At 40.2% G+C, this 12,853-nt stretch overlaps 1 protein-coding gene across 1 annotated transcript in view; it reads left to right on the forward strand.

Annotated features, from left to right (window-relative positions):
• Positions 1-10,012: 10,012 nt before the first annotated feature.
• Positions 10,013-12,853, forward strand: part of LOC145391625 (nicotinamide phosphoribosyltransferase-like) — a 385,561-nt gene continuing 382,720 nt past the window's right edge. The window contains exon 1 of the mRNA XM_080266164.1: positions 10,013-10,066. Within this exon, the coding sequence (XP_080122290.1) occupies positions 10,016-10,066 (51 nt within the window). The 5' untranslated portion in view covers positions 10,013-10,015. The remainder of the gene's footprint in view (positions 10,067-12,853) is intronic.

Here is a 12,853-nt window from a genome sequence, read left to right on the forward strand (position 1 = left end):
GGTCAGGGTGTAGAAAAGTAGAAGCCTTCGTCCTGCACTGAACTGACTCGGCTGTTGCTAAAAATGATGATCTAGGTCTAGCCCTAGTTGCTCTACTGACCTCAATTCACTAACAAACTTACTGCCAGTTCCCTCGAGTAACTCACACTGTTTTTGCACAAAGAACAATCTATCTGTCTGTCTATCAGTTGCCAGACACCCCAGTTCCGTAAGGAGAGGCCACAAACAAATCGCCTCCATATCCGTCTGTCCTTACCATCTTGCTACCTTTCATTAAAATCGCACACCCTTTCTCATATACATCTCCACTCTGTCCCTCCATATCATCCTTGGTCTCCCCCTCCCCCTCCATCTCACTCACATAGTCTTCTAGTCAGTCTCTCATTCTCCGTCCTCTCCATACGGCCAGCCATCTTAAAGCATTTCTCTTAACACCTCCAATCACATGTACACATGCTTCACATCCATATCAGAACCACAACACTCCTATACTTCCTCATTTGTCTGTATCCCTCTCCATGTAACTCAACATGCTGCACATCCACATTAACACCACAATACTCCTTTACTTCCTCATTTGTCTGTCTGTCTCTCCATGTACCTCCACATGCTGCAGATCCACATTAACACCACAATACTACTTTCTCATTTGTCTGTCTGTCTCTCCATGCAACAAAGGCATGGGAGAATATACACATTACTTGTCTGATAAAAAGGCTTATTCAGTTATTTTCTTTCCATAACTAATACTTGTGTGCTGCAAGTTCTTGTCTCATCTACCAAGGCAGTTTGGATCGGTATTTTAATCGATGACAGGTTTGGTATAACCTGCTCACTTTTACTTGATTAATATTACCATCTCTGTAATATATATATATATACATATATATATATATATATACATATATATATACATATATATATATACATACATATATATATACATACATACATACATACATACATATTGTTACATAGCCTATGATTTCATCATCCTTTGTGTAATTTTAACGCACAGTATGCTGCATGTTTGATCACGAGCGTGTTCTGCCTCAGTCCCCCCCTTCTACCGTTATAGTAGAGTAAGTCGTCCTTTCTGTTATTCAGTGCGGGATTGTCGACCGTTTGTCCCCATCGCTTCATTTGCGCGTCCTTATTACAAGTTGTATCAGGCTCTGCTGGCCCCTATATAATGAGCTCAGCCTCTGCATCATTGCCACTTAGATCTGCTCCTCATTTTGTTCACATCTCTGTCCTCCCCTGTACAGATATTATTATTGTGAGTGCTCAAGAAATCTCCAACCATCTAGCAGCTGTGTGTAATTTGAGTATAACTGTTGTTGCATTTTTTCTTGTACTGTATAGCATAAGTTTAATTTGTAGGCCTTGTGAAGTTTTTGTAATTCGTGTGGGGTTCTTTATGTCAGTCATTTTTGATAATAGTTTGTATCTGTAATTATTTATCTGGCATTCACTGAGTATTATCTGGTATCTCATTTTATCAGGGCTGACTTAGATAAATTTACTCTTGCTAATTTCGTGTTAATAGAGGCTATTGCAGTTAACCATATATTTAACCTGTTTTTGCCATTACATTATCCTTATGAGTTCTGAATGTTTTGTTGTTAGTTTGAGCATTAAACTTTAACTTGTAATTTTACCTAACTCTTTTGTTTTGAACCTGGAACTTTACGGGACAGTAGTGACTCTTCGTATTCTCACTTAAAGTGTACATTATCTTTCCCTGTTTCGTAACATAAATTTGGCGACCTCTTATCAGGATATTCAGGATATTATCATAAGGATATTGCTTGATATTTTGTGACTGTTACTTATTCATGATGGCTACTATTACTACACTTGATGAAGCCAAAGATTTTTTGTCAAATGTGCAAACAGTGTGTGATATAGAAAACAGAACAAAGAATGAACTTAAGCTTGTTGCTCAACAATTGGGAATTGCAGTTCACTCTCATCATTCTAAAGATCAAATTGTTGGCATGATTAATAAGAGCTTGTTTAATGTAACTCCTCCAAATGAGCAAACGCAGATTGAATTAGCTAAGTTACAGCTAGCCCTGCAGGAGGCTTGTGCTAAGGAGGCGGAGTCTCGTGTAAAGGAGGCTGAATTTCAAGCACGTGCCAAGGAGGCTGAGTCTCAGGCTAAGGAGGCGGAATCTCAGGCTCGGATTCAGGAGGCACAGATACAGGCACAAGTTGAACTTGCCAGGATTCAGGCAGACCATGAGTATCGCATGAAACAAGGTGGAACTGGATCATCTAGCTCTGATGATTTTGATGTGGCTAAAAATGTTAAACTTGTCCCTCCTTTTAATGAATCTGATTTAACAAAGTATTTTCAGTTGTTTGAGAGGGTAGCTACAGGTTTTAATTGGCCTAAGGAGTATTGGCCAGTACTCCTTCAAACTGTTCTCACCGGTAAAGCTCAAGTAACTTATGCATCTTTGCCTCAGGATCAGTCTGATAATTATGATGTAGTTAAGAGCTTGATTCTTAAGGCCTATGAGCTTGTTCCTGAAGCCTATAGAGTAAAATTTAGGACAACTTGTAAGCAAGATAAGCAATCCCATGTTGAGTATGCAAAAATCAAAGAAGATCTGTTAGAGCAGTGGTTAAATTCTAAGAATGTGGATTCTGATTTTGACAAATTTAAGCAGATGATTTTGCTGGAGGACTTCAAAAGGTGTATTAGTAAAGATGTAAGCCTATATCTTGATGAGAAAAGAATAGATAATTTGTCTGATGCTGCAGTTTTAGCTGATGAGTATGTTCTCACTCACAAGAGATATTCTAAAGAAAAAGGGAAAGCTGAGAGTAAGTACGTTGCCTCTACTCAGAGTACAGGTAACAGGAAAGAGAATAAGGATGATGTTTCTCAGGAAGTAAATACCAGCTTCACCTCTAGATTTCAGAAAAGTAAATGTACTTATTGTAGTAAGCTTGGTCATACTACGGAGAGATGTTTCAGGAGACAGCGTGATGTGAACAAAAAGGAGTCTTTAAATATTCAGTCAATTGGTCTAGTGTCCACTCTTGAGAGTTCCCAGAATTCTTTAACTGAGTTAACTGAACCTGCTTTGAGGGGTAACTTAAATTCTCATGATGGAGCTCCTCTTTTGAGCAGTAACGTGGGTGACACTCTCAAGAGTTCATGTGCTAATTTCCTGTCTGATGGTTTTGTCAGTCCTCTGGACAGTAATGACAGGAAATCAGTTAAAATATATCGTGATACAGGTGCTTGCCAATCCCTTATGCTGACCAGTGTTCTAGGCTCTAATTTTAATTCCTCTGATGAAACTGTAATCTTACAAGGTGTAGGGAATAATTACTTCTCTGTTCCTCTGTGCAAAGTGAATTTAGAGTCTGGTTTTGTTAATGGTTCTGTTATGGTTGGGTTGGTTGAGACACTCCCAATGTCAGGTGTAACTTTCTTACTTGGAAATGATATTGGTGGAAGTCAAGTGTGTCCAGCTCCTCAGTTGTCTAGTGAGCCAGTGGCTGCGTCCCAGGATTGTGATGTCCCTGATGTGTTCCCTGCATGTGCTGTCACTAGGGCTAAGTCTAAAGTTACTGGTGATTTAGAGGATAATGATGATGATGATGTTATCCTAGCTGACACTTTTCTTGCTAATTTGGACCACTCACCAGATGAGGCAGTACCCCGTAGTGTTGATAATTTGTCTCGTCAAGAGTTGGTTGAGTTGCAGGTTGCTGACCCTGAGTTGAAAGGTCTAGCTAACTCTGCTTACAGTGAAGAAGAGTCAGCCAGTGCTTCTACTTGTTATTATGTAAAGTCAGGAGTACTTATGAGGAAGTGGAGACCCCCAACAGCATCAGCCGACTGTGAATGGGAGGTTGTACATCAAGTTGTCATCCCTCGTGTTTGTAGGCAGGATATCATTAGAGTGGCTCATGATTCCAGTTTGGCAGGACACCTTAGAGTGAGGAAGACTGTGGCACGCATTTTGAAACACTTCTACTGGCCAGGTATCTTCAGGGATGTTTCCTGGTATTGTAAGTCTTGTCTCACCTGTCAAGTTGTGGGGAAGTGTAATCAGACCGAAAAGTTTGCACCTCTAGTTCCCATTCCTCCTTTTGAGGCGCCTTTCACCCGTGTGTTGGTGGATATTGTGGGCCCTCTTCCTAAGACTTCTTCAGGATTTTCTTATGTTTTGACCATGATTGATATGGCTACTCGTTATCCTGAAGCCATTCCACTTAGAAACATCTCAGCAAAGAACGTGGTTAAGGAAATGCTAGGGTTCTTCACAAAGTTTGGTCTGCCCAAGGAGGTACAGTCAGACCGAGGAAGTAATTTCATGTCGAATGTTTTCAAGCAGTCTCTGAAAGAGTTGGGCATCACCCAGATCACGTCTTCAGCTTACCATCCCCAGACCCAAGGAGCGTTGGAGAGATATCATCAAACACTCAAATCGATGCTCAAGAAATACTGTTTGGAACATCAGAAAGACTGGGATAAAGGTCTTCCATTCGTTGTGTTTGCTGCAAGAGAATCTCCAAATGAATCACTGGGCTTCTCACCTTTTGAACTACTGTTTGGCCATGAAGTAAGAGGACCCCTTAAGTTACTCAAGGAATGCTGGCTGTCGGAGGAAGATGACGTCAACCTGCTAGAGTATGTGATGAAGTTCAAAGAACGGCTGTCCACTGCTTTACAGCTGGCGAGAGAGAATTTAGGAGCTGCTCAGGAGAAGATGAAGACTTGGTATGATAAGAAGTCCAGGTTACGCCACTTTCAGCCAGGAGATCAGGTTTTGATTCTGCTACCAGTTCATGGGCAACCTCTTCAAGCCAAGTTTAGTGGTCCTTATTTCGTGGAGAAGAAACTCAGTGATGTCAACTATGTCATCGCCACACCAGATCGTAGAAAGAGCAAGCAACTATGTCACATCAACATGCTAAAGTTATATCACAGGCGGGACGAAAATAATCCAGTCTGCACTGTAGCTGTTCCACCCGAGTCTACAAGTGAAGTTCTCCCATGCAGCATGAGCCTGAGTGATAGTTTGGGGAAGAATCCTGATATCATAAATGATCTCCAGACTAAGCTTTCTCATCTACCACCCAAGGAAAGGCAGGAGTTTTCGGCATTACTGCAGGAGTACCCGCAAGTGTTCCGTGCCACTCCAGGAAGAACCACTGTGTTGATGCATGATGTCGATGTTGGAGACGCAAAGCCAATTAAACTGCCTCCTTACCGTGTGAACCCAGTGAAAGTTCCTCTCATCCAGAAGGAGCTTGGCTACCTGTTGGACCACAAGATGATTGAGCCCTGTCAGAGCGAGTGGAGTTCTCCTGTCACTCTAGTCCCTAAGCCAGGTGGGTCACAGAGGCTTTGCATCGACTACAGACGTGTTAATCAGATAACCAAAACAGACACTTACCCTCTCCCTCGTGTAGAAGATTGCATAGACAAGATCGGAAAGGCTAGGTACATAAGTAAGTTTGATTTGTTAAAGGGATACTGGCAAGTACCTATGACTGAACGTGCTAGGGAGATCTCATGTTTTGTAACACTAGGAAAGGCTTTTGCATGTTCTGTAATGCCGTATGGTATGAAGAATGCACCAGCCACATTTCAGAAGCTCATGAATGTTGTAACAGAGGGTTTGGCAGGGTGTGTTGTTTATATTGATGATGTATTAATCTTCAGTGACAACTGGAAAGATCATCTATGCCATGTCAGTAAATTTCTTGACCGTTTAGTTCAGGCTAATCTTGTAGCTAATTTATCAAAGTGTGAGTTTGGTCAAGCTAAAGTTCAGTACCTTGGGTATGTAATTGGTGATGGACATGTTGCACCACCAGGAGCTAAGGTTCAGGTTATAAGTGATCTTCCCAGTCCTAAAAGTAGGAAAGAGCTACAAAGATTTTTGGGAATGGTAGGTTATTACAGGAGATTTGTTCTTAACTTTTCTATTCTTGTATCACCACTTACAGACCTACTGAAAAAGGGAGTTAAATTTGTCTGGACCGATAACTGTGAATCCTCTTTCAACAAACTTAAAGCTATTCTATTAAGTCAGCCAGTGCTCGCTACTCCAAATTTTGCTAAGCCTTTTAAGATGGCTGTTGATGCAAGTGATACAGGAGCTGGGGCTGTTTTGCTGCAAGAGGATGATCAGGGTATTGAACACCCTGTATCTTACTACAGTAAGAAGTTCACTCCACCTCAAAAGAACTACTCAACTATTGAGAAAGAGCTTTTGGCCTTGATTTTGGGTTTACAGCATTTTTCATTTTATTTGTGTTCTGGTTTTGACCCCATAGTCATTTATACCGATCATAACCCACTGAAATTCCTTAGTAAGTTTAAAGATAAAAATCAGAGATTGACAAGATGGAGTCTACTTCTTCAGGAGTATTCATTAGACATACAACATGTCAAGGGGAAAGAAAATGTTATTGCAGATTGCTTATCTAGACTTTAGACAGATTGTTTTAGAGTAATAAGAAATTTCCTTTGTAAATTTCTTTTTTCTTTGTGGGGAGGTGTTACATAGCCTATGATTTCATCATCCTTTGTGTAATTTTAACGCACAGTATGCTGCATGTTTGATCACGAGCGTGTTCTGCCTCAGTCCCCCCTTCTACCGTTATAGTAGAGTAAGTCGTCCTTTCTGTTATTCAGTGCGGGATTGTCGACCGTTTGTCCCCATCGCTTCATTTGCGCGTCCTTATTACAAGTTGTATCAGGCTCTGCTGGCCCCTATATAATGAGCTCAGTCTCTGCATCATTGCCACTTAGATCTGCTCCTCATTTTGTTCACATCTCTGTCCTCCCCTGTACAGATATTATTATTGTGAGTGCTCAAGAAATCTCCAACCATCTAGCAGCTGTGTGTAATTTGAGTATAACTGTTGTTGCATTTTTTCTTGTACTGTATAGCATAAGTTTAATTTGTAGGCCTTGTGAAGTTTTTGTAATTCGTGTGGGGTTCTTTATGTCAGTCATTTTTGATAATAGTTTGTATCTGTAATTATTTATTTGGCATTCACTGAGTATTATCTGGTATCTCATTTTATCAGGGCTGACTTAGATAAATTTACTCTTGCTAATTTCGTGTTAATAGAGGCTATTGCAGTTAACCATATATTTAATCTGTTTTTGCCATTACATTATCCTTATGAGTTCTGAATGTTTTGTTGTTAGTTTGAGCATTAAACTTTAACTTGTAATTTTACCTAACTCTTTTGTTTTGAACCTGGAACTTTACGGGACAGTAGTGACTCTTCGTATTCTCACTTAAAGTGTACATTATCTTTCCCTGTTTCGTAACAATATATATATATATATATATATATATATATATATATATATATATATATATATATATATAGATAGATAGATAGATAGATATAGATATTACAATAAAAAGAGCAGAGGAAGGAAAAACAAATGAATAAAAAAAAAATCCGTACACCAGATTGCTGGCGTCCTCCATTCATATCTGTAACAGTTGGACTTGAGCAGCTGTAAATTGAAGTTTGAGGGGAAACAACTCCTGGGAAGCGAATTCCAGAGAGATGCAGTTCGGGGAATATAAAATATGTAATAATAGATTAACAAAAATATGTTGCTAATCATGAAGAAATGCTGAGGAAAGGATGTAGAGTTGTGTTCCCCCCCCCTCTCCCCTGTCGTTGAGCAACGAGAAATATGCTGGAAAAGGACCATAATCAGGATGGTTAGAGTAATAACAGTGTAGCACAGATGGAAATAATAATACATATTATTATATGGAAAGTATATCGGCAAGGAAGAAATGGTACGATGACGAGAATGCGACCTTGGGGTTCGCAAGGCATATGTACAAAATCTCCTAAACTTCCGTTACGCAACAGATTGCTTGTATATATATATATATATATATATATATATATATATATATATATATATATATATATATATATTATATAGTTTGTCTTCATTCATCAAGCTATCGAACACTTCACCATGAGACTGAATATTAAAGACATGCTAAGCAAAACGTCAAAACTGTCAAAGTAATTTTACTGTCATGGTTTGCTTATCGTAGAAGTCTTTTAGGAACCTTTATGAAAACAACAACGTCCTTGAGTTACAGAAACACGCAATGATTATTGCTTCCGGGCAACTCGTAGTGCTACCAATTTAGCGGTTCTTCCGCCAGATCTATGGACATTATAAGCGACTATCTTTATCGCCAAAAGGCAAAAAATTTAGCGTTAATTTAAATATTTATTTTTTAAGTTTTGGGAATATTTTAGTGATACTGTACATTTTATAGTGATTTTCTAGGTATAATTGTATTTAGTGACCATCTGATGGTTTTGAAGAGCTAGTTTAGCGATATTTGTGTTTTGGATTTGGCAACCATAGGTAGCGAGATGACTCAAGCACAGTGTTGCTAACACCGCGATTTACCCGCCGAATTCGACTATATTTCAAGTGTCACCGCGCCTGAAAGTTTGTCGCCGCTATCTGCCTGTTTTGGGGCTACTTGTGACAATTCAGGCCGCGGAGCCAGTAATTATTTCGTTATGATCATTTACAAAACATAGTCCCCTCACCTTATGTATCCGTTTTTTCCTCCATGAGGAAAATGGTCCATTGCACATGATTTGTTCAACTATGGTAGTTACCGTACTTCTGCCTACAAGACAGGTAGGGTAGTGGATGAGAGGGTAGGGTTTTGACGTTGACAGTACTGTTGTTTGTTGGTGATTCTATTTTGCTAGGCGATGCTGAGTGGGAGCTGCTAATCTTCATGGATGAGTTTACCAGGATGTATAATATATACGAGTAAAATGTACTTAAGTGAATGTAGCAAAGAGTAAAGTTGTGATCTTTGAGGTGAATGAGGCATTGAAATGCTGATTTAAACAGTGTTCAGCAAATGGAGAATGTGAGTGCCTTGTAGTATCAAGATAGCGTGATGACTGAATGGAAATTTAGAGCATGAAGTGCATGCGAGGATCTAGCAGAGAAGAAAAATTGCAGGTTCACCTAGAACAGTGATAAAGAGTAGAGAAGTGTGCACTGAACAAAAAAAAAAAAAAAAAATGCATGCCAATATATTGATTCCCAGTCTCACGTAAATAAAGCCTATACTTTGCCGGAAGGACACAAATTGAGCCTGGGAGGCATCAACGAGTTATTTATGAGGAGTGTATAGAGCTACTGGAGAGACAGACATAGAGGCGAAAAAGCGTTATGGTGTCCATTTGGAAGTGCTGGTAAGCTTTAAAAGAAGCATCCTGAGATGTTTGGCTATGTGGAGAAAATGGAGAATGAGAGACTAAGAAAGTGTATATGAGTGAAATGAAGGGGGGAGAGGAAGGGGGAAGACGAGAATGAGATTAGTGATGTGGCGGAGAGGTACTGCGTACATGAGTGAGGGGCTGGGTAACATGGGAGCAATTCGTTTGTGGCCACACTTTCCATAATTAATGCATTTGATCATAGACAAATGGATAGATAGGTAGACCGACAAGCAGACAGATACGTAGATATATAAGTAGATATTGTAACTCCTGGGAGGAAATCTATGTATACAACGTAGAAAACTCAGGCATTTCTCGTCTATATTGCTTTTGCGGGGAAAAAAAAAAAAATCTTAGCTCATTTTCATAACTGATGCAAGCTTGAATGGCATCAAATTAAATGATTATGAAAGTAAGTACTTATTTTAAAAATCTACAACCATCTTTAAAATTAATGTATCATTGCTATTCTGTTATTGATACATTTAAGGGTTCATAGGTCTACATGGACACGGTGGTAATTAACTAGTGACCGTGTAGATATATTCCGGTGAATTTCGGTGGTCAACTGGAGCCTCGGAAGACTGATCATAGCGTTTGGGCTACTTTTGAAGAATATGCCGCTGTTTTCAAGGGCTACCTGGCGCGGTGTGGCGGCGTGGGATCTTGGCAACTTTGCTCATGCGAGGTTCAGCAGACAGCAGACAGCAGTGTGTCCTGGACAACCATGGATGTGGGACCGTTGAATAACGTCATCCTTCTGGCTGACTGCTACAAGGTAACTCTCTCTCTCCGTATTCACTCATGCTTTTCATGGCACTGATACACAAAGTTAGCATGAATTCCTCCTCCTCCTCTTCCTCCTTATCATCATATCTTCATTCTTCTTTTCTTCTTCATCGTCTTCTTCCTTTCTTCTTTGCGGGAAAAACAAAAGCTTTGAAAGATTCAACAAGCTCCTTTCCTTGTACTTCGTATGAATACATATCCAGTTTAACCTCCGTATCATTGTACCGTACCCCTTTTACTCTAACTTGGCCAAAAATTGCCATACCTTCATCTTGAACACTGAGCTGTGACCATAGATTAACACTGGAATAGGATGCTAATCATGAAGGAGTGTTATGAAAATAATGCAGAGCCATATCATCGTTTTATTTTGCACCTGAGCTACATCAAAGAAGCTACGAAAAGACGAAAAATTGCTCCAGGTTAAGATGAAAAGTGTATAACTATTATAAAGTATATCCTCGAGTGCCTTAATCAAATAACAGATCTCGGTGGTAAAGTTTTACGTCAGAAATTGTGCTCTGTTTGTGTTACGCTGCCCAGCAGCTTTAGCTGCTGATGGGAACGGTAATTATTTCACTGTGTATTTGCCAGTTGGTGGTGGTGGGCAAGCTCCATCATCCATCCACTCAACTGGTATAGTGCAGCCTCCCCCCCTCTTCTCTCTCTCTCTCTCTTGGTGCTCTGAGTGATACACAAAATAGTTTCCTGTATCGCAGCTAGGCCTATCCATTTGCTACGCTGGTGGTTACCTTATAACCAAATGACTCCTGGTTATTTAGTGGGTAAAGGTGCTTCAGCCAGATGGAGTCTTATGGTTCCATCTGAGGGGTGGCTGGGGATTCTTGCTCGCGCAATGCCACTCAGGGACATGTGAGGCTGGTCACCGTTGCCTTAAATGTGGGGACTGACTGGCTTGGCCCCGGATCCCAACGCTTCCGTCTATATGAGTCAAAATGGGATTGAATGTTACTGTTGTTGCCAGCTTATAATTGCTTAATTTTCACCACTGCTTGGCCTGCGGGGACAACGTTCAGTGTTGAGGCTTATCCTGAACGGTGAATATACTGTAGAATCAATTCCTTTAGTTCGATAATGTAGGCAGGGACGCAGCCAGGATTTTTTTTTTTTTTTTTTTTGGGGGGGGGGGGGGGTGTGGGATGAATTTTGGTTGTCCTTATTCCAGGACACATATGATCGGAGAACATTACAGTAGTATGTAGCCCGATAAAAATTTATCGATATTTAAACAGAGCCTAATGAAGAAATGAAAATATGAATATATGCCTGCACATCTACATTTTTTTGCATTTCAGTTACTTTATACATAATGAAGAAGGGGCTGGACCCACTGGGGCCTTTCCCTGGGTGCTTCCACGAACGGGAGTTATTGGATTGCTCTTGCTACTTGCAGACGACTTTATTTAGCTTAGGAAACGTCTCCCTCACCGAACTGGTTATTGAAAGCTCTATTTAACCCCTCAGGCTCGAATATCCTATAATAAAGAAAATATTTTTGAAGGTAATGAGAATACAACGAAAAATACGAGTATGTAATCGTTGTTGTTGTTGTTGTAGTGTCCCAGGCTCATGTGATGCGAACCTGTTGGAGTCTAGGTTCCTGTTGTCAACCATCCTCTTTCGGGACGTAGAAGGGAAGTTGAGGACGTTTGTATAACCAGGCTGGTGAGCAGCTCGGTTGTCACTGCCACCACATGTAGACGTCCTTGGCCAGCACCTGAAGTGGATAATTAAAATGAGTTTACGCCAAACGATGCTACTGAGCTGTGAGAATTCCCTGAGAGTAGGAGTTAATATTTATCGGTCACAGCATTTCAAACTTCATTCACATCCACATCAACACCACAACAGTAAAGGATCGCTTTGATGTTGATGTGGATGTGAATGAAAATGTTTAAAGAAATATTTTAAGATATTCTGGCCATGTGGAGAGGTTGAAACTACAGTGACTGACTAGATGCGGGTATGAGAGTAAGGAGGGGAAGAAGAGAGGGGGAGGCCAATAATGAGATGGAGGGATGGAGTGGAGAGATATATATGAAGGAGGGGATGTAAGTTGGAGGGAAGGCATCCAAATGGCCGAGGAGAAAGTGATGTGGAGGAGATTTGTTTGTAGCCACCCCTTAATGGATTAAGGCGTCTGTCAATAGACAGACAGACAGGCTATTATTGATGTAATTTGTGTCGATATAAAAACATGAAAATTGTCATATAAGATACTGCATAGGTGTATTATACAAAATAAATTGCTGATGAAGAGGTGCTACGAGGACCCTTACGCCTCTTTGAATCACGAATGCAACATAGTAATTATTCTTGCGTAAGTGAGACTTGTTTTTCCAGGGAGAACAGGAGGCACTGGATCTTCTACACCTTCAATCGCTGTCCTCCTAAAAAAAAAAAAAAAAGTAAGAAAAACAAATCTCAGCTATAACAGGAGAGTAATGGGAAGTATGTTGTGAATGTGGGATGAAGGATGAATTTTTAAAAAATGATTAATTCTACTCTTGTGCGTAGCTGAGACACTTTTGCTGGAGGAACAAGAGCAATGGCGACACTTTTGCGTCCTCCATTCCTTGCCCTTCCTGGTTATAAAAAAAATATATATATATCTTAGCTACTAGGAGATTTGACCACTTGCGAATATTAGGTTACAGGGAAATTCAAAATATTGACACTGAATTCGTCGAAGTTTTAGCATAAATTGCGTTTTAAATACAGTAGGTCGGGTAAATATGAATTGGAGCAGATGGGG

This window comes from Coenobita brevimanus, chromosome 19, assembly GCF_032717465.1.
Source record: "Coenobita brevimanus isolate Jiangsu-jjx chromosome 19, ASM3271746v2, whole genome shotgun sequence".
In the NCBI taxonomy this organism is placed as follows: Eukaryota; Metazoa; Arthropoda; class Malacostraca; order Decapoda; family Coenobitidae; genus Coenobita; species Coenobita brevimanus.